Below are 20,738 nucleotides of genomic sequence, written 5' to 3' on the forward strand. Positions count from 1 at the left end.
AAATATTAGGCATATTTAAAATTTTAAACTATAATCTTAAATACCACGTGCTAAAACTTGATCAACGAAAATTTGTAAAAAATTGTATATGATTGTCATAGTTAAATCCATAAATGGTATGTTCATGATAATGTAAGATTTTTTTGACGTGGAATATTTCATAATGTAGGCTAAGAAAAGACACCTTAAAAAAGCTCACATTCTAGATGGATGCTATAAAATATTTTACCCTATTTATAACACATCACAATATAAAATTAAAAAAAAAATAAATCGATTCCTGATTTTTTTTGTTCGCGCATATTTAAGTTTCTAAAAATTTAAAAATACATTTAAGTCCTTGACCTCTTTAAAATTTGGACATATAGATCTTCGAGTCTAATTTGTTTAATTTTAAAAACTCTTTCATGTATGCATCCGTATCAACTAGGTCAGTATAATGAGAATTACGTTTGTTTTTTCCATTGAGTCTGACAGACCCAAGACAGCATAAGAGATCATTATGTCCAGGTTTTAAAAAAGTCAGAAACTTAAATGTACTTTTAAATTCTCAAAAACTTAAATGTCTATATATAAAAAAATTAAAGATCTATTTATCATTTTCTCATAGAATTATGTATTGTGCAAATAAATAAAAAATAATAATAATAATTCAAAAGTTACTATCTTTCGGTTGATCACACAGAGTGCGAATTTTAATTTATTATACTTTATAGCTAAACTAGAGAGGTTTGTCATAATAATATCCGCTGATCTCGTTTCAAATATGGATTACTGAGTCCATATTCAAAAAGTAAGATTTACCACTTATTTAATTCGTGACTTTTTTGACAAAAAATGTATGGATCAGGGGATCACAAATACAAACTTTGCTAAGCTTAATTTGTGTTAGTATTTATTTTTGTCTTCTTTATAATATCCAGTCATGATTACTGATTAAAGTACTCTTACAAATGAATTTATTAAAATAAAAAATTTAAAAATTTTCTATTAATAGTAATTTTAGCCATATTAACTAAACCTATTACAAATTTGTTTGTTATTTCTTAATCAATGTCTAAGAGTTTTTTTTTTTTTAATCTTAACAAATAGAAGCAAATTTTTGTTTTGCTATAATTACTAATGATAGTACTATTCAACAACTATAAGGAAAAAGGATAAGATTTGATTAAGTTGGTAGTAAAGTCAGTGCTTCTGACAAAAGCTAGAAAAAGTAAGCAACATTTAAGGGGACAAAAATTAATGGAGACAAGTTGTTGATGAAGTCAGGTCTCCTCCTTCCTCTTCTGTTCTTCCCTTTCTCCATTGATATACACACATCCATTTCTTTGTTCTTTAGATTTTTATTTTTAACAAAAATATGAGTAACTATTTAATTATCTTTGTAAAAATTGATTTGTATTTTATTATGTATTAATTTAGAATTTTACCAAAATATGAATTATATTCTTGTTAGGATATATTTAAGATAGTATACATCAATATATATCAAAATATATTTCATTAATTCTATGTCTATTTAATTTGATATTATTTTAATTTTGGCACTACGATTGAATTGAATCATTTACCTAAAAATAACTATTTTTTATTGTATACCCATACATATAATAGCATCTAAATATTGTATTATTTTTGAATTATTATCATGAATTCAAATAATTTTAAATGAGGACATTTCACAACTAACAAAATTCTTTTAGAGAGAGATTTAAAATTAAAATTATGAAATTTCACTTTATTTAATATTTATAGATAAATTCCATTCCATGTGACAAAATTTAGCTCCATAAAAAAATGAAAGTTTTCACACACTGTTCAAACAAAGACACTTTCTAAAAATAGATAAATCACTCTAAAAATAATTACAAATTGGACTCCGTTTTTTCATTTTTGGAAAATTGATAATTAAATATTTGTCCCTTTATTTTTTACTTTTCACATATTCCCCTCCCCTTTTAACGTAATGCGGAATAGGAGTGTATCTGCTAGGGTTTCCTCCTGCACTCAACATCATCACCGCTGCTTCTACCGCCGCTACCACCACAATCACCGCACCACTCCGCCGCCTAAACTCCGAGCCGCTGCTTCTTCGTCGCAACACGATTTCGCTGCCGCCGCTGATTTCGGATCCACCACTTCGTTGTGTTTCGTCGTCGACGCTGTTCCACTTCCTTTAAGGTTCCATTTTATTTTTATTTTATTTTACTTTATTGCCTATTCTATGAACATTTTGTGTGACTTTGGATGCTTTTACTCTGGTAGGATTCCACAATAAATTTGAGAATCTATGCACAGTTTCCGAATGTTTCTAGACGTTTGGTCTGTTAATTTTTGGACTTGAAAGTATGGTGCGGCGGCGGTAGAAGGAGCGGTGACGGTGATGAGTGTAGGTGGCGGCAGTAGCTGCTGAGATGAGATGAAAACATCAATGGCAATTCTCTTCGAAAGGATGGTTAAAAGGGAAGGGGAAATTTTGTAAAATTAGAAAATATAAAGGGACAAATGTCTAATTACCAATTCTCCCAAAAACAAAAAAATGGGGTTCAGTTTGCAATTATTTTTAGAGTGATTAACCTTTAATTTCCACTCTAAATCCTGTTTTGTAATTTTTTATAAAAATTCTTAAATTTGTAATGCAAAAACATCACTATAATGAATACAACAGATCAAGACAAAGAAAAAGAACAACTTTGTTTAAACTTGAATCTAACTCAAAAGAATCTACCAACATCTTTCATGACACACTACACCACATGACATTTGTCACTCATATTAACATATTCCATCACCAAACATTCTGCAACCCAAAAGAGAGTAGAGAAACTAAACCAATTTTTAAATCCAAAATTATTACTGTCAGATCTCAGTTCTCAGATACCATTTTTCATATACTAATTTTTTGTTGTCTACTTGGATCTCCTCATTATTAAGGCCAAAGTTTCCAACTTACTTTTTTCAAGGTGCTGGATCTTATGAACCAATAAGGTCTAAGAACTAATTTTCCATTTTTAAAATGTACCAACATTAGAAAAACAAGCACAAAGTTCAAAAATAGAAGAGTAGCTTTCATGGGTTAAAACTAGTAGCTGCAGTAGTAGTAGAACACTTACACAGTTACACTTACACTTCTGAAAAGAAAGTTTAAAGTCTTTGGAATCTGAGCTATGGTAAGTTCAAAGCTATGTTGTTCATTATTGCTTGTCTAGCTTTTTTTCATCACCCTCATCCACATGCAATTTCATGTTCTTTCATGTTATATCTGGAAACACCTTTTCTCATGACATTCATCATTGCCTTTGAAGAGTATCTGTCATATCTTTGTCCCTCCATCTTTTCACCTTCCCTTTTTCTTCCATTAATGGAACTTGGTTTGTTTGTTTTTTTCCAATGAATTTTTGTTGGGGTTTTGGTTTTATTATGCTTACATACATGAAGAAGGTACCCATCATTCCCATCATTCTTTGTGTCATGTGTGGTTTTGTTCATTGTGTACTATAATTTGTGGCATTCTTCATTATGCTAATTTAGTTTTGTATTGAAAAATTTGCAATAATTGCGGTGAATTGTGTTGATTTGAAGGTTTTGGAGTGCTTTCTCTAGTACTGAAACTGGTTTCTGTGAGGTTCAATATCAAGCAGAACATCTGCACTTTCTTTTTCCTATCATTTTAGTTTCTTTTTGGAAGGAAGATGTTGTGTGCTTGCTCAGGGGAGCAATTCAAATTCGAGGAGGCACCGCCGCAGTCACCGGAGTCATTGGCAACGAGAGATTTCTCTGCCAGTGGACTTTCTTCATCAAGGACTGGGGGTGATTGGGATTCTAAATTTGATCAGAACCAAGTTGAAGAAGCTGAATCAACTCTTAAAGAAGCTCTTTCTTTGAACTATGAGGTATGAATCATTAATGTCTTTCTTTCTCTCTGAAATGATTTGGTGAACTAGAAAGTTAAGTGAAGTACCAAATTCCTAATTAAGTGATGAAACTTATATAGTTGAGAAAATAACCTTTAAAAAAAAATCACTCTGGAAAAGTGAGAATCTTCCCTTAATAATATTAACTTAGTGGAGTCGGTATTGTCTGATTCATGTAGCCGACCCTGTTTAATGTGACAACGCTCAGTTGTTTGTTTTTTGTTGTTGTTGTTGTTGTCATTGTTTTTCGATGAATTTCAGGAAGCTCGGGCTTTGCTGGGGAGGCTTGAATATCAAAGAGGGAACTTTGATGCTGCCCTTCAAGTTTTTCAGGGCATTGAAATCAAGGCCTTGACACCAAGGATGATAAGAGCCATTGCTGAAAGAACTAGGCCAAAAAAACAACGTTCTAGAGCTGATAATGTGGTCCCTAATGTGATGTCAATGCATTCAGTAAGCCTTCTTGTTGAGGCAATCTTGCTTAAATCCAAGTCCTTAGAGGAACTCGGGCGATACACCGGTACCTTTTACAACACTCATAATCATATCTTAGAGCTTTGGATTATGTACAAATATTTTCAATCAGATACTTATAGTTTAAATAATTATAATCCAGTTCTACAAATTAGCATAGATAAATTACGAGTTCCAAAATGCAATTCATTATGCATGAGTGTTTTGGCAGTTACAGATACCAAATTTTAACATTACTGCTACTTTGTTATTCACCAGAGGCTGCAAACACGTGCAGCATAATTCTGGATATGGTTGAGTCTGCTCTTCCTAATGGAATGCCGGATGGCATCGCCGAAGAGTGTAAGTTGCAAGACATGTTCCACAGAGCAATTGAATTGCTTCCAACTCTATGGATCAAGGCAGGTAATTTAGACGAAGCTGTCATGGCTTATCGCCGTGCTTTGATCAAGCCGTGGAATATGGAGCCAGGAAAGTTGGCCAGTATGCAAAAAGATTTGGCCACCACACTACTCTATTGTGGTGCTGAAGTAGACCTGCCGCCACAATTACAAGCTAGGTCTCCAGCGACACCAAAGAGTAACATCGAAGAAGCAATACTTTTGCTATTAGTACTCATGGCAAAGATGGTGGTTCAGGAAATACAATGGGACAGTGAAACAGCAGATCATCTAACATTCGCACTTTCTGTTACCGGAATGTTTGAATCATTGGCTGATTATGTGGAGCAGATCCTTCCTGGTATCTATGATCGAGCCGAGAGATGGTACTTTCTTGCTCTTTGTTACAGTGCAGCTGGTCAGGACGAAGTGGCCTTGAATTTATTGAGGAAGTCTTGTGGTAGTTCTGAAGCAAATTGCAGACCCCATTTCCCTTCATTTTTGTTTGGTGCTAAACTGTGTTCCCGGTATCCAAACCATGCTCTTGAAGGCATTAAGTTTTCCCGCAAAGCTATCGATCTAGCGAAGCTTCAAAATAAGCACTTTTTGGGTCAGGGCAAAACATTTCTGGGTGTTTGCTCCGGCACTGCGGCTAGAAGATCTGTGCTGGATTCTGAAAGAACTATATTTCAAAGAGAGTCTTTGAACTTTCTAAATGAGGCTGCTCTAAGTCAAAATGATGATCCTGAAGTGATCTTCAACCTTGGACTTGAAAATGCAATTCAAAGGAATCTTGATGCAGCTTTCGACAATATAATGATGTACTCAGATATGACTGTTGGTAGCTCGAAAAGAGGTTGGCAACTGTTAGCGCTCATAGTATCTGCACAACAGCGGTTTAAGGATTCAGAAACAATAGTTGATTTTGCGTTAGAAGATACTGAAAAGATTGACCAGTTAGAACTTCTGAGATTGAAAGCAGTACTCCAGATCACGCAGCAGAAACCGAAGCAAGCAGTAGAGACCTACAGAATCTTGCTAGCACTGATCCAGGCTAAAAAGGAGCCTTGGCATCAAGATAAGAAGAACTTTGATCAAGCAAAAGCATTCAAACATGAGGTGTGCAATAATTTTATTGAATGGAGCAACACTATAAGAACAACATTTATCTTAAGATATGTCTTCCAAATTTTCAATTTCAATAGCGTCTCAGCCTGTATCTTAAGTTGTAAATATATCTTAATCGTTGGGATACTTGGTTGACACTAATCTTGAGAAGGTATTAATAAATACAAGCTCATACAGAGATTAGTTAATGAAGTTTTAAAGCCATTAACCAATACCCCTCTATCTATTTTCCTGTAAAACTTTAATTTACCATCTAATTCTTATAGTTTATTTGAGGATTGCTTGTCTAATGTAATAGATTAAGATCTGAATTCATGCTTTGCAGGCACTTCAAGAAAGGAAGTTGGAAATGGAAGCATGGCAGGATTTGGCAACAATATATGCAGACTTTAGTTCATTTCTTGATGCAAAAGCTTGTCTTGACAAAGCTCAGTTAATAGAATTTTTCTCTCCCAGAAGTTGGCACATTACTGGTATGGAGAACTTGACACCTTTGTTCATGTTTTCAATGATCAATTATTGTGCGTTTCGACGAATTTTTCAATGATTTGGCATTTTTCTGAATTTCTATTGGTTGACAGTGTAAAATTACTTTACATTATTAGTGCAGAGAAATTAAATCCATTAACTAATCACTCATCTGAAATTACATGGCTGTGACAGGAATGTTATTTGAAGCGCAATCATTATACCAGGAGGCCTTTGTTTCATTCTCAATCTCATTGTCAATAGAACCTGATTACATTCCAAGTATTATTTCATCTGCAGAATTGATGATCAAACTTGGTATGCAATCACTTCCAATTGCAAGAAGCTTTTTGATGAATGCATTGAGAATAGAACCAACAAACCATGATGCTTGGTTCAACCTTGGATTGGTTTCTAAAATGGAAGGTTCATTACAACAAGCAGCAGATTTCTTTCAAGCTGCATATGAACTCAAGCTTTCAGCTCCAGTGCAAAAATTTGAGTAATAAAAGAACTTTAGGTAACTCTATGATATATGATCAATGTTGCATTGTTAATCATTTGGTTAAAATTCAGATGTATAGATAATCTAGCTAGTTATCTATAGAATTACTTCATTCTATTGCAAAATCCTCAAGTTAAAGCTCATCTGATAGCAAGGTCGAAGTAATGCCGATTTAAGTAAAATAACATCTCAAAGCTGCCCTTCACATAGTAACGCTCATTTAAGTAAAATAACATTATTTGAAATTTTGAATAGTGAATGGATGTCATCGACATTAAGTGCGATAATAGCTATATACAGGAACCATTATGTTATATGCACACACAAAAATCTACATAATGATTGATATTTGGTGTACATATAATATTTTTTTTTTCAACAAACATTTCTAGAATTAGTAAAAATCTAAACTGGTTGAGTTGAACTCTCTCCCTTTTCCATTTTTCGTTTTCAAACATTGGTGAGTTGAACTACAGAGAGAAAATAAAGTTGCTACCAAATATCTAGCATTTTTTTTAAAGGGTATCAAACTATTCTTAACTAATTAACAACATAATCTTTACAATCAAAGACTATTTAATAAACAACTTGGCACTAATGATACGCTTGCAGCACTGAGCACACACAATTTGTTCATCTTCGCAGAAAGCGAAGCTCGCGCTGCATAGAACCTTGCCGCACCTTTTGCTAATACTGCAACACAAACGAAAAAAAATAAGGCACAAGATAACCTAAATAACATACACAATTATGTTATAAACACAATACCCTTGGAAAAAGTCCTAAGACAACATGAAGAAACCATAAAAAGTAAATTTAATCTAACTTCATTGGTTTGTTTATGTAAATTTTTTGTAAGCCAAGAAAAAAAAGTGCTTTTGTTTACCAACGAGTTATAACTCAAATGGTATAGTCTCCCCATACTCACCTAGAGGTCGCGGGTTCAAGTCTCACCCCTAACTTGGGAAAAAAAAGTGCTTTTGTTTGCTTTCTATCGGTCTCTTTTTTTGTAATTGATTTACTCCAAGAGAACTTAGACCAAAAGCTCAAAACAATCCAAGCCATGTATACCTTTGAACATCCTAACTGAGAATCTACTGTGTATGCAGTCATACAAGTACATATATTGTCTCAAGACCAGTTCTTTCATTAGAAAATGAGTTCAATATCACAAAACTAGCACTTAAAAAAGCATTAAAAAGAAGGGGGCCCAAAATTATCTGATAGATCACTCACCTTACACACAATTGAAAGTTGACTCTAATATCAAATTCCCTAACCTCAACCCATCTGCCACTGATCCACAAATGAAAGAGTCAAAACACAATATTAGTGAGGTTCTAAATTCTAATACAATGAGTATGGTATGATCATAAATTCAATTGCAGATTGCTAAACAAAAGGCAAGGGAAATAAAGCAGAATATCACAATATAACAATTTTGAAGACAAGAACAACAAAAAAGTTACATCAACTCTTAATCAAGAAGGGAATTTATCTCTGGAATTGTACTGTAACTGTTTAGCAGATTGTAAAACTATTACCTTTAGCACTGGTTCGCCTTTGTTTGCGTTTGCTGCTTGCTTTGCCATTCCATGTTGCTGTGCACGAGCAGCTCGTCCTGCTGCAGAATTCTCAAATTGCGCTTGCCTGCAATTCCGATCAATACATGAAGTTACTCCATAGTTTGTCGTACTATTATTAACTAATAAAAAACCACAATAACAGAATTGAAATTCCTTTTTTTTATGCTTCATTTTGTTTACCAATTACTCCCTGCATTCCTTTTCCTTTTTCTCTGCCACTATAATGTTTTGGTATATCATTGGATCAATTTATCTCAATACAAATCTTATCTAAGCATTCAAGATTGTACAAAAAAAAAAAAGTGACAGTGAGAGATAACTTTTATCCCTAATTCCCTACTAATATCCCATTTGTTTTGGCCATTTCATATTCTCCTATTTCATAAAATAAGCCAAAAGTTATATATATATATATATATATATATATATAAGCAATCCACTTCAACAATGAAAGTGAATCTGTACTGGTTATTGTGAATTTGTGATAATGGAATGTAAAAAACGTATGAAATCCAAGCATGAGAAGAAGTAATCAGCTCAACAAAACAACCAATTAATTGGGGTTTATCAAAACACAAAAAGGGGCAATTCCAAATGGATACGTATTTCATTCACAATTTCCACAGGAAATATATCAATAACCAAAAGACGCCAAATTAAACCTCAAATCCAATGAATTATTACGATGATACCAATGAAATTGCAAAAGCATATAAGACAAATAAATAAATAAAAGGAGGACCTTTTCTCAGCGGCTTCAGCAGCTTTGGCACGAGCTTCTTCAGACGCTAATCTCTCTTCTTCTTTTGTCATTCGTTTACCATTTCCACCATTGAAGCAACTACAGAACATACCCATCTCTTTTCTCTGTTTCCTTTTCTTTTTCTCTCCCTTTTTTTCTTGTGTGAGCTGTGCTGTGCTGTATTCTTCTTCTTCTTCTTCTTCTTCTTCTTCTTCTACCTTTTTTGGTGGTTTTAAGTGTTAACAACTAACTAACCTTCAACCTTCAACCTTCAACCTTAGTTGTTGTGGAAGCAATGTCGTAAAACAAGGAAACGAGGATATACTTGTGTTTAACTGTTTATTCCGCGTTAAGATTGCGTCATCAGTTTTTATTTCATTCACACGTATTCATTTGTTTGTTTTGTTTGTTATTTACTTTATTCTTCTGCTTTTTTAATCAATCGTGGTAATTATAAAATTATTAATTACATATATTTATGAGTGAACTAACAATTTTTTTCTGAATGACAATGGTGACCCTTCACAATAAAAATGATCAACTTTAGTTTATGTCCTCTATTTTTGTGAATCGTAATACAATACGATTTTTATAAATGTTTTTTCATTGATTCTGAACAGAAAATACTGATCTATTAGATTTAAAAATAAACAAAAATTTAATTGTTTCTAAATTTAAATTAATTAAAAATTTATTATTTTTATTTTTTAAATAATATCTTTTTTAAATTATTTTTGTATTATTATATTAATATTTTTTTAATATTTTATTAAATATATTGTATAATCAGTATAAATTAATTAATAAATTATTTAAATTTAAAAATATTATTTATTATAAAATTAAATAAATAATTTTTAAATATATAAATAATAAATATTAAAATACAGTTAATATATTAATAATAATAATCCTATGATATAATATTAGTATTATAATTTAGATTATTTTTATAATAAATAAAAACTAATAAATACATTATTCGATATATAATAAAATTCTTTTGAGTAATAATAAATTTATTTATTTTTAAACTAAATTAATAATTTTATTTGATATCTTTGTAATAAAATACACTATTAATAGACTATTAATATTAAATAAAATATATATATATATATATTATGAAAACTATTTATAAACTCAACAAACTTAAAGTATCAATAATATTATTAATCTATTAATTTAGTTTAAAGAGATAAAAAAAATTAAATTTGTTATTACTCAAAAATTTTTTACTATATATCAAATAATGTATTCATTAATTTTTATTTTATTATAAAAATTATCTAGATTATAATATTAATAGTATATCATAGAGTTATTACTATTAATGTATTAACTGAATTTTAATATTTATTATTTATATATATTTAAAAATTATATTTAAAAATTATAATATTCATAAATGATATTTTTAAATTTGAATAATTTATTAATTAGTTTCTACTTATTATACTATATATTTAATAATTTATTAAAAAAATGTTAATAAAATGAATAAAAAAATTAAAAAAGATATTGTTTAAAGAATAGCAACAAATAAATCCCTAACCAATTTGAATTTAGAGACAATTAGCTTCATATCCATTTCTGAACATGGCATGTCATTTTTCATTCAGAGTTGACAGAAAAACACTCACACAGACCGTGTTGTGTCACGGAATGTGTTTGTTTTTGGAGACATGACCGAACATGACACTGAGAATAGGGATAATATAGTAGAGATACTAAAAAAATTATTTGTGCATTGTGTTTGGATATATTGTACAAGACACTAATGTAATATCCAGGATTATATTTGGATACATATGACCAACTAAAATATTATATGAAATGACTAAAATAGCCATATAATTTCAAATTTTTCACATTAAATACAAATTAATTTAACAGAAAATAAGAGTACTAAAAGTATAGGATATTACAAGAAAAATTGGTCTATATAAAAATAGTATCGAAGTAATGACAATAATGTAAGAAGGAAGGAATTATCTAGACAAGTAAGAAATTCTACAAAGAGAAGAGAGTACCTAAAAAAAAGAAGGAAGAAGAACGTAGAGATAAAAAAAGAATAGAAAGAAGAGAATAATAATGATGTAGAAAAGAAGCTTAAATTAAAAAAAATAAGAAGAGATAATAGTAAAATAATAAAAAATATTAGAATTTATTTTTATTATGGAAAAACTATTGGTGTTTTGGGAGAATATTGGAGGTTGGGGTGATTTACCGGGTGGTGGAATACCCAGTCAACACGCAGGGGCGTGGTGACCCTGCTGCGGACCAACGTGTCACCACCACGCAGGGGCGAGGTGACGCGGCGACCATGCACGCTTCTGACACCACGCAGGGGCGAGGTGGAGCTGGCGTCGCGGAGTTCCAATGTTCCTGCACCTCGGGGGCGTGCTGCAGCTGCTGCCATGCAGGGGACAGGTTTCCCGGTAAACAGCAAGTGTGGCCTCTTCATGCTCTATATAAGGAGCATTCTCCTCCATCTACAATACAGAAAGAGTTAGTGAGTGAGAGGGTTTGAGGGCAACATTTGAAAGGGTGTTAGTGAGAGGGAAAAAGGGTGTTGCGGGGAAGGGTGTTGCTGCTAGTGGAAAGGGTGAAAAAAAATATTATTTTGTATTTATTTTGAAGAATGGTTCGTAATTATAATGCTCCGGAGGAACATATAATAAATTATTTGGATCATCCTATATATGTAAGTTGGTAAATTATATTTTTATTGTGTATTTTATTCGTTATTTTTTGTTATTTAATATATTAAAAAATAATTTTTTGTTAATTTTAAATTAATTTTCTAATATAAAAATACTAAAATAAAATATATATTATACAATACTATATTATAGGATATACTAAAGTTTTTTTAAAAAAATATATTTCTCTACGATAAAAATATAAAAATAATACTCTAATAAAATAAAAATATATATACTGTAAATAAATAAATATGTATGTAATGTTGAACATATTCAAAAGTTTAATATATAAATGTTAAAGTAATAAATAAATATTAAAAAAATATATATAAGTTGTTATTTATTTATAATATTAAAGTATTAATATTTTAATTATGGTAATGCACTGCACGTTAATGATTTTAACAAATAAAATATTAAAATAAATAAATATGTAAATAATATTATTAATTGAAGTGATCACATACATTTTATAAATAGATATGGTAATATTTGTTTATTAATAAATGAATAGTTATAACTAATATAACAAATATATTTTTGTTGATGCAGCCTAACAGAAATTTGTTGGTGCGTAAATTGGATCCGCCACAGAGTTGGAATCCGAGGGTCGAAAATTACTTACGCGCCACTGGATTCTACCACGTATCTAGGATTGGGATGATAAGAGGATTTCACCTGTTGTTAGCTGCTCTGGTTGAAAGGTGGAGGCCGGAGACTCACACGTTTGTGTTGCCGGTGGGTGAGGTTACAGTGACATTGGAAGATGTCGCACATATATTTGGGTTACCAATTGATGGAGAGCCTGTGAGTGGATGGACTGATAGTAGTAGTGATTTCGTTCAGAGTTAGAGCATGGCAATATTCGGACGTCAACCGGTGATCAGTTGTAATTCGAAATCCTATATAAAGCTTGGTTGGGTTCGAAGTATCAGAGATGAAGAGCCGTTGGATACTGAAGAGTCCATAAGAAGATACGTGAGATGTCAGATTTTCTGTCTGTTATGGTCGACCCTATTCACAGATAAGTCGACCGCATATGCCCATGCGAAGTATCTACCGTTGTTTCGCGATTTCGAGCGGATCCATACTTATAGTTGGGGTTCATCATGTCTTGCACATATTTACAGAGTACTATGCCGTGCATCACGATATGATACGAAGGAGATGGATGGCCCTCTTAATCTGTTGTTTGTTTGGGCATGAGAGCGAATGCCGTGTATTGCGCCTGTACCGAGACATATCCTTCCACCTGTTGAGATACCAGTTGCCATGAGGTAAATATTTATGGTTCTTGTCAGAGATTATATTCATTACGCATGTTTCAATTAGGGGTATTTACGTAAATACACATGTTTCAGGTGGAGTCATTCGGAACGGAGCACAGCGTGGTTAGAGAAGACCGTTGAGACATTTAGGCATGACATAGACTACATGCAGGAGGTAAATATTTATGGTTCTAATGAATCCTAGTTCCATACATTACTATTAGGGTTATGACATTGGAATTATTTGTGGCAGTTTGAGTGGCGGCCGTACGAAGGAATGATCGTACCCGGCGAGTTACATGGACATCTTGATGTGTGTGATATCGTTGCTCCGTTGTTGTCATTCGAGTGTATCGAGTGGCACCCTGTGGACCGAGTTATGTGTCAGTTTGGGTTCGCACAGCCCCCCCCCCCCCCCCCCCGCACAAATACCAAGGGACATTCCACTGGACCAGCATTGCATGGATCTTCGCGGAGTGCAGCTTTATGACTGGAGAGTTTTGCATGGGGGTGGATAGCGGAGTGGGGCAACAGGCGAAACACTCGACTCTGGGATCTGCACCCCCTTCCGACCTGGGATTTCATACCGACCCCGGAGTATCGGGATTGGTACATGCGCTTATACGGACATATGCTGAGATTGTCGGCGTATGTTCCTCAGCCAGCTGCACCGCAGCCACCTGCACCTCAGGTCCCACCTGCACCTCAGATCCCACCTGCACCTCAGGTCCCACCTCAGCATGCAGTGTTTAAGCCGGTTCCTTATTATGTACCACAGCCACCACAGCCACCACAGCCACAGGACCAGAGTGCGTCCAGCCACCACTCTCCGCACTCTCAGTCGATGCTGACGATTCCAGTCGGTCATGATTTGTTTGACTTCTCCATCGGCGGTCACGGAGATCAGCAACAACAAAATTGGGCCAATGCTAGTTTGGGTGGTTGGTCAGATTTTAGTGCTATGCATTCACCGTCAGCCTCAGCTGATCCACGTGGGGCATCAATAGGTATGAGCCATGGTTTGCAGCGTCCTGCTTCCGACCACACGTCAGAGGGTGCATCGTGTGAAAGTGCCCACAGTCACACGTACGTCGTGCAAGATCAACCACTAATACCTTTCCGCTAGTCATTTCGCGCACCTCAAATACTTCATTCCGTCTGTCAAAACGGTGCACAACTATATTCCTAGCCTGTTGCATACTTGCCTCTATCCGCTGTTGTGCGAATACAGAATAAGTATATCCAGCACGTTTGCGTTCGTGAGACTCAGCACTCTTCCGTGTGAAAAGTTCATTTAACCGATAATACGTTGCTCGGACTAGCGCCAACACAGGTAGATTACGGGCACCCTTCAACACTTAGTTAATGCACTCGACAAGGTTCGTCGTCATATGGCCCCATCGATGTCCCTCGTCGAATGCCAATACCCAATGTCTAAGTCCAATGGCATCGCACCACCTGGCATATGCCTCGCCTCGCTCTTCCAACCTCTTATAGTTGATGTTATACTCCTCCACCGTTCTTGAATACCCAATATTGACCACAAGCTTTTGCAAGCGAGGGACTTTGAATGCTCGTAGGAAGTTGCTGCCGATGTGCCTTATACAAAACATCCACCATGCTCTTGGAGGTTGCCAGTCACCTCCGGAACGATTTACTGCTGCTCGAATTGACTCATGCCGGTCCGAGATCATACCCACACCATCTTTTCTGACAACATACATTCGCAGATTCCTTAGAAAGAAGTGCCACGCATCGGCTGTCTCCCCTTCCACCAAGGCAAAAGCGATAGGCACAATGTTTTGGTTCCCATCCTGTGCAACAGCTACCAGAAGTGTACCTTTGTACTTTCCATATAGGTGTGTTCCGTCTACCTGAACTAGGGGCTTGCAATGCCTGAATGCCCTAACGCATGGATTGAAACTCCAAAATACGCGATGAAGTATTTTTACCCCTTGCGCCTCTTCATTCCCATTGTAGAGTGGGCGTGTTTCTATCTGGACAACTGACCCAGGCATCCTCTGAACCATAACCGAGAGCCACCACGGCAAGGCTTAGTAACTCTCCTCCCAATCACCGAAAACTTTTGCTATGGACTTCTGCTTTGCCAACCAAGCCTTTCGGTAACTGATGGTATAGTTGAACCTTGACTAGACTTTGGCTATTATAGTTTTCACCTTTATGGACGGGTCAGTCTCGACCAATGGCCTTATAGCCTCAGCAACTGTGTCCGAGTCCAACTTGGAATGATCCTGTGAAATCACTCCCGTTGTGCACGTGTGCCTACCGTTGTATCTGCGTATCTCCCAACAACCTTTTTTCTGTATCAAGCTGGCTCGGATAAGCCAGTCGCACCCGCGCCCATACATCTTGCATTTTGCATAGAACGTCTGTGGCTCAGACTCATACACGTCGTAGTCAACTCCTCTAGCGATAGTGTAACTTCTAATTGCTGCCGCGACCGACTTTCTAGAACTGTATTCCATTCCAATCCGGAACTCTCCGTCCTCGGGATTAGCAACGCCTACAGAAAGTGCCCATCATCGTTTATTAATCAATCCAAAGTATATATTAAAAAAAAAAACATATTATTCGGTCATCATGTACCTATGTTTGAATATTCCGGAAACTCCGGTGCATGCATGGCGTCGAGATCCAACTCACGCATAAAAGGTGGCACGTTCATCGGTTGACTGCTCGATGGGTGAACCACTACATTATCAGCTGCTGTCTCAACTCCCACATCACCATCCTGCTCTTCGTCACCGGCTTCATAAGTGGCTTCGAAGTCCTCTTCGCTGTCACTACTCATTCCCTCGTACACTGCAGCTCTATCATCCGCCACCTCTAAGTCATTTTGAATCCCTTCCGCCTTTACGGTTTCAAACTCAACATACAGCTCAATCAGTGGCTGTCGCATCTGAGTCTGCCAGTGAATTTGAAACATATTATGCATAGTCACTTCGTTAGTGATTGGCATGGTATCAAACTGTATTAGACCACCAAAAACTATAACCGGATTCCAGTACAGAATTCTGCTCACTCTCATTAATGTACCGTTCTCCATGCTTTGACAGAGACCGTTCTGAAGTTCCATAAACGTCATGGTGCATGGAACCACAAACGAAAACGGATTCTGACACACAAACCTCACTCCCTCATGAGTATTACATATTATCTCACCGTCGCGATACACTACTAACTTTGCGGTATCCTCCATTACACCAGAAACACACTCAAAGAACACTCCCACACTTACTCAGAATGAAAATGAACCCAACCATTGCCTTATATATAGAGTAGCATTCACCACGAACTCCAATCACGTACTGCCACGTGTCAGGACGCCCCTGCGTGCTGACTCAGCACGCCTCCACTTGATGCCCTCGTGTACCAATCAAGCTTGGCCACGTCTCCATGACGCCCCCACGTGATGCCACGTCATCATCACGCCCCCCGTGATGCCATCGTGTACCATTCGTGCTTCGCCACGTCACCATCACGCCCCCCGTGCTAGGTCAGCACGCCCCCACGTGTTGCCTACATGGACCATTCCAGCTTCCCCACGTCATCATCACGCCCCCACGTGCTAGGTCAGCATGCTCCCGCGTGGTGCCACGTGTCCCGCTCAGGCCTCGCCACTTCATCGCGCTTACCACTTGTCGCAGGCAACACGCCCCTGCGTTTTGAGCTTGCATCCATCATTGGGTGAAACACACTATTGCTCCATTTCTGGCCAAAACACCCCTTTGCTTCCCATATTGAAATTCTTGTGCCAAAAAATATTTATCGATAAAAAAATTTCATAAAAAAGATTTTATCTACCTTTTTAAGTTCCGTGTTTATTATTGTCTTTCATAAAAAAAATGGACATAAAAATTAAAAAATTATCTTAAAAATAATATATTTAATGTCTATGTCTTGTAAATATTTATTGTTCATATTTCTGTGTTCTATCTCTAAAAAACAAATGCTATAAAAAAAAAAAGACTAAAATAAATTATTTTTATTGTGAAAGATCAAGTTATCATAGACAGGACCAGAATATCTCTTCATTTGTTGCTAAAAGAGTAAAAGGTTGTCCTTTTCTTTTATATTTTGTCCCTTTGTATTTCCCAATTTACCCTCATTGTCTGCCTTCCTCGAGCTTCTCTGATGTTGAATCCTAGCCTTGCATTGGAAATCATGGAGTTCGTGGGCGCCAAGGTCAGGAAAACTCCTTTGCATGCCAGATCTGCCTATTCTCCGCCTCATCGATCTATTCGAGCATGGTGGCGATGACGATCGCTAGTGTTGATTCCTCCGCGCCTGAGTAACCGCTATTCAGTGCTAGTTCAGCCGCTTCGGGTGAGTTGTTTCTTTTCCCCTTTTATTTTTAGTTGTAAAAAAGATTTTGGTCTATTCATTGAGCTCGTCTATTGTGTTGTCTTTATGCCTAAGGTAGCAAGTTCGATGGGATCCGTACCTGTGTTGAAGTGGCCTAGGAATGGTTATAGAAAGCTGAATCATAAAGAACCCGATAATGCGCTACTTCCAATGACCGAATTGAAAAAGGTTTGTTCTTAACCTCATCTTGCTGTTTTGCTGATATGGAAACATACTTCAGTAGCACTTTTATTAAAGAAAGAAAATTTATACATTGGTTGGTTTACTAATACTCCTAATTCCTTCTTTATCTAATTGAAAAAGGGCAACAAGGCATCCTTCGAAAAAAGTAAGAGTTGTCTTGAAAGTTCTGATGAATCTTATGACAAGCAACTTCATGGATGGTATGGTGCCATTCAGAGACAGATTCGAAGATCTCAATACCAAATGCGATACAGTCAACCAGTTCGAATAACAGTTTCCATTGTTGTTCTCCTTTGCTTGATTGGTAAGTTGTTTGTATTTCTGTGCAACCGTGTGTTCCACATTCATATAGACACAAGTGTACTTGCATGTCCTTCAATTTCTTAGTGATAAAAAGCTTCTTACAACTTTGGAATTTAAGTAATTTGATAATTGAATGGCCTTCTTGCTTATATGTTGGGTTTACTATATAATTGATTCCTTTGTTGGAAAAGGTTGCACATGTTGCCATCACTTCCTGCTTATTCTTTCCCTCTTTTGTTGAGTTGACTTTGTTGCTCATTATTGTGGAGTTTCCAAATATCATATAGTAAACCATGGCTCATGAGAATTTGAATTTGAATAACTTGTTACTTTTTAGCACCATGTTTGTTCAGCATCTCTTACCAATTACCATAGACTCTCTTTGGTATTTTGTATGTAATGTAGCTTACACTTATCGTTATCTCTGCAGTTTTAATTGCGATTCGCGCAATGTAGAAGGAAGAAGGCTTAGACACACGTGATGATAATTGATATCAGTTTGTAGCTGGAAAGAGCATGAGGAATGACAAGCTTTTGCTTCAAGCTAATTTAACATTTCAAATGCTTTGGGACTTAATATTTATAGCCAACCATAGCATTTGCTCAGTTATTCATTTGTTGCTAAAAAGTTCTCCTTTTCTTCTTTTTTTTTTCCCTTCCTATTTTAAAATTGTTCATCAAGAGCTCTCTCTTGTAGTGGTATCACAAGTCATAAGATGCATGAGATGGAGATGAAAGAGGGAATGGACATGTTAGGTGTGATATATACTATTGTACCTTCTTGATGAGCTTTGGTTTTGTATCGAATCCTTTTGTAACATGTACATATTCAAGATGATGTTTTATTACTCTTTTCACTCAATTGTAAATTTTGTATTAATCAAGAATTCTTTGCAAAATTAGCATCTAGAGCTAACATATAAACCCAGCATTGAAAGCAAGAGTTTCCAAATTATATTAGGTTGATCACAAAATTACGTCTCTTCATATTTTAGAAGAGAAAAATGATAGAACCAGTATTCATTGCCATGTTAGGTGCATGTTTTTGTTAATAGAACCCAACCATAAACTTTAAACTCTCCTAAGATTCAGTGAGCATTTCAATGCAATCACCGGTAGAAACATTTGAACCAACATGTATCTCCTATAATTCTTAATATTTGCAGCAAAAAAAAGGGAGAAAAAATTATGATAGGCACCATTAATGGATACTTTTATATAAATAAAAAATCTTTATTTCTAAAAGCACAAAAGAGCATTATTTATCAAGATATTTTTTACGGACAATACATGCAGTTCGTCTAATAGTTTTTCAGTTATGTACTCTATTTTTCGGATAAGCGATCTGGTCATGCACTCTGTTTTTCAGTTATGTTTATTTGGTTTTGAAAATTAAAATATTAATCATAATTATATGAGTATAACAAAATAAATATATTTATTTTTATTAAATTAAATTAAATCGTTAATTTTTTTTAGTGTCTATTAAATCGTTAATTTAAATTATATCTATTTAAATTTTTGAATAATTAATTAGACTTGATAAGTAGATGGATAAATAGATTTGAGAATGAAATATTTGGTTGACTTTTAAAACTTAAAAAAAATTATGGAGATCATAGTAGACATAAATAAATACTATAAAACAAAGGCAAAAATTCTAAAATTAAATTATCTTTGTTTCATAATCGTTTTTAAGTTTTAACTAACAAAATCTCATAATTTCAAGAGAGTCCAAATTATAGGAGGTTGATCACAAAAACACATCTTTTAATATTTTAAAGCGAAAAATGATAGAAACAATATTCATTGGCACGTTAGGTGCTTGTTTTTGTTTATGAAACCCAACCATAAACCTTAAACGCTCTTTAGATTCAATGAGCATTTCAATAAAATCACCGTGCAGAATAATTTAAACCAATATGTATCTCCTAAAATTCTTAATACTTGCAGAAAAAAATGAAAGAAAAAAATGATAGGCACAATTAATAGATATTTTTTATATAAATAAAAATTTATTATTTAAATTTTTTTTGGATAATACATACAATTAGTATTTTCAGTAGGAACATAAAACATTTTCACAGAGCCAAAAATAAAAGTAGATTTTTTTGTTTTAAAATTAATTTTTTTTAGAAAAATTATAGAATGACTTAGTGAGAAGAAAAGTCATATATTTCTACTTCTTTAAAAAGTTATGAATTAACTTTTTGGAAAGTTAAAAAGCGACTTGAACTAGTTTGTCCAGTGACCAGAACTCTGTTCATAATTAATCATATGGATATAGCAAAATGAGTACATTTATTTTTATTAAATTAAATTAAATCATTAATTTAAATTATATCTATTTAAATTTTTAAATAATCAAACTAGACTAAATATTTGATTGACTTTTAAAATTTAAAAGAAATTTTGGAGATCATAGTAGACATAAATACCATGAAACATAGGCAAAGATTCTAAAATTAAATTATCTCTATTTCATAATCTTTTTTACTAACAAAATCTGGGTTCAAAACTGTTATAAGATATATAAGATATATTTCACTTTTTATTTGGGTTTGAAAATTAAAATTGATTCAAAACTTTTATAAGATAGAGATATTTCAAGATTTTTAAATTTGTTTTTTGGTTTAAATTAATCCTACTGACACTTTCCATTAATAAAATAAACGCGTAACTAAGAGAAACAT

General features: G+C 34.4%; 4 protein-coding genes across 8 annotated transcripts; 2 read left to right on the top strand and 2 right to left on the bottom strand.

Moving 5' to 3' along the window:
• Nucleotides 1–1,804: 1,804 nt before the first annotated feature.
• Nucleotides 1,805–7,077, top strand: LOC130935223 (protein NPGR1-like). Of its 3 annotated transcripts, none has more exons than XM_057864847.1 (7): nt 1,805–2,181; nt 2,266–2,963; nt 3,583–3,893; nt 4,176–4,434; nt 4,647–5,887; nt 6,222–6,369; nt 6,560–7,077. In XM_057864847.1, the coding sequence occupies exons 3-7, from the start codon at nt 3,693–3,695 to the stop codon at nt 6,868–6,870; spliced, it is 2,160 nt and encodes a 719-aa protein (XP_057720830.1). In that variant the 5' UTR covers nt 1,805–2,181; nt 2,266–2,963; nt 3,583–3,692; the 3' UTR covers nt 6,871–7,077. The 3 variants fall into 3 exon arrangements, with proteins under 3 accessions (XP_057720830.1, XP_057720831.1, XP_057720829.1); XM_057864846.1 differs by having other exon boundaries at nt 1,806–2,181; nt 2,266–3,170; XM_057864848.1 differs by lacking the exon at nt 2,266–2,963.
• Nucleotides 7,078–7,164: 87 nt separating this feature from the next.
• LOC130935225 (uncharacterized) lies at nt 7,165–9,527 on the bottom strand. Its single transcript, XM_057864849.1, has 4 exons — nt 9,198–9,527; nt 8,414–8,519; nt 8,106–8,165; nt 7,165–7,562 (listed from the first exon to the last, which is right to left on the bottom strand). The coding sequence occupies exons 1-3, from the start codon at nt 9,311–9,313 to the stop codon at nt 8,151–8,153; spliced, it is 237 nt and encodes a 78-aa protein (XP_057720832.1). The 5' UTR covers nt 9,314–9,527; the 3' UTR covers nt 7,165–7,562; nt 8,106–8,150.
• Nucleotides 9,528–14,531: 5,004 nt separating this feature from the next.
• LOC130934910 (uncharacterized) lies at nt 14,532–16,393 on the bottom strand. Its single transcript, XM_057864432.1, has 3 exons — nt 15,781–16,393; nt 15,351–15,697; nt 14,532–15,194 (listed from the first exon to the last, which is right to left on the bottom strand). The coding sequence occupies exons 1-3, from the start codon at nt 16,391–16,393 to the stop codon at nt 14,532–14,534; spliced, it is 1,623 nt and encodes a 540-aa protein (XP_057720415.1).
• Nucleotides 16,394–17,228: 835 nt separating this feature from the next.
• Nucleotides 17,229–18,897, top strand: LOC130936111 (uncharacterized). Of its 3 annotated transcripts, none has more exons than XM_057866106.1 (4): nt 17,229–17,520; nt 17,614–17,727; nt 17,863–18,046; nt 18,476–18,897. In XM_057866106.1, exons 2-4 carry the CDS (start codon nt 17,626–17,628, stop codon nt 18,499–18,501), a joined length of 312 nt encoding a protein of 103 aa, XP_057722089.1. In that variant the 5' UTR covers nt 17,229–17,520; nt 17,614–17,625; the 3' UTR covers nt 18,502–18,897. The 3 variants fall into 3 exon arrangements, with proteins under 3 accessions (XP_057722089.1, XP_057722087.1, XP_057722088.1); XM_057866105.1 differs by having other exon boundaries at nt 17,230–17,520; nt 17,618–17,727; XM_057866104.1 differs by having other exon boundaries at nt 17,229–17,727.
• The last annotated feature ends 1,841 nt before the right edge of the window (nt 18,898–20,738 follow it).

This window comes from Arachis stenosperma, chromosome 6 (assembly GCF_014773155.1).
Source record: "Arachis stenosperma cultivar V10309 chromosome 6, arast.V10309.gnm1.PFL2, whole genome shotgun sequence".
Lineage (NCBI taxonomy): Eukaryota > Viridiplantae > Streptophyta > Magnoliopsida > Fabales > Fabaceae > Arachis > Arachis stenosperma.

What these genes read in the sequence shown, in the direction of transcription:
- LOC130935223 (XM_057864847.1), top strand. Translation starts at nt 3,693, where the DNA reads ATGTTGTGTGCTTGCTCAGGGGAGCAATTCAAATTCGAGGAGGCACCG. An exon ending in CTCTTTCTTTGAACTATGAG is followed by an intron (nt 3,894 to 4,175) that starts GTATGAATCATT and finishes GATGAATTTCAG; the next exon opens with GAAGCTCGGGCTTTGCTGGG. An exon ending in GGAACTCGGGCGATACACCG is followed by an intron (nt 4,435 to 4,646) that starts GTACCTTTTACA and finishes GTTATTCACCAG; the next exon opens with AGGCTGCAAACACGTGCAGC.
- LOC130935225 (XM_057864849.1), bottom strand. Translation starts at nt 9,313, where the DNA reads ATGGGTATGTTCTGTAGTTGCTTCAATGGTGGAAATGGTAAACGAATG. An exon ending in GCTGAAGCCGCTGAGAAAAG is followed by an intron (nt 8,520 to 9,197) that starts GTCCTCCTTTTA and finishes TCGGAATTGCAG; the next exon opens with GCAAGCGCAATTTGAGAATT.
- LOC130934910 (XM_057864432.1), bottom strand. Translation starts at nt 16,393, where the DNA reads ATGGAGGATACCGCAAAGTTAGTAGTGTATCGCGACGGTGAGATAATA. An exon ending in TCCGGAATATTCAAACATAG is followed by an intron (nt 15,698 to 15,780) that starts GTACATGATGAC and finishes CACTTTCTGTAG; the next exon opens with GCGTTGCTAATCCCGAGGAC. An exon ending in AGACTGACCCGTCCATAAAG is followed by an intron (nt 15,195 to 15,350) that starts GTGAAAACTATA and finishes GTTATGGTTCAG; the next exon opens with AGGATGCCTGGGTCAGTTGT.
- LOC130936111 (XM_057866104.1), top strand. Translation starts at nt 17,605, where the DNA reads ATGCCTAAGGTAGCAAGTTCGATGGGATCCGTACCTGTGTTGAAGTGG. An exon ending in CAATGACCGAATTGAAAAAG is followed by an intron (nt 17,728 to 17,862) that starts GTTTGTTCTTAA and finishes TAATTGAAAAAG; the next exon opens with GGCAACAAGGCATCCTTCGA. An exon ending in TGTTCTCCTTTGCTTGATTG is followed by an intron (nt 18,047 to 18,475) that starts GTAAGTTGTTTG and finishes TTATCTCTGCAG; the next exon opens with TTTTAATTGCGATTCGCGCA.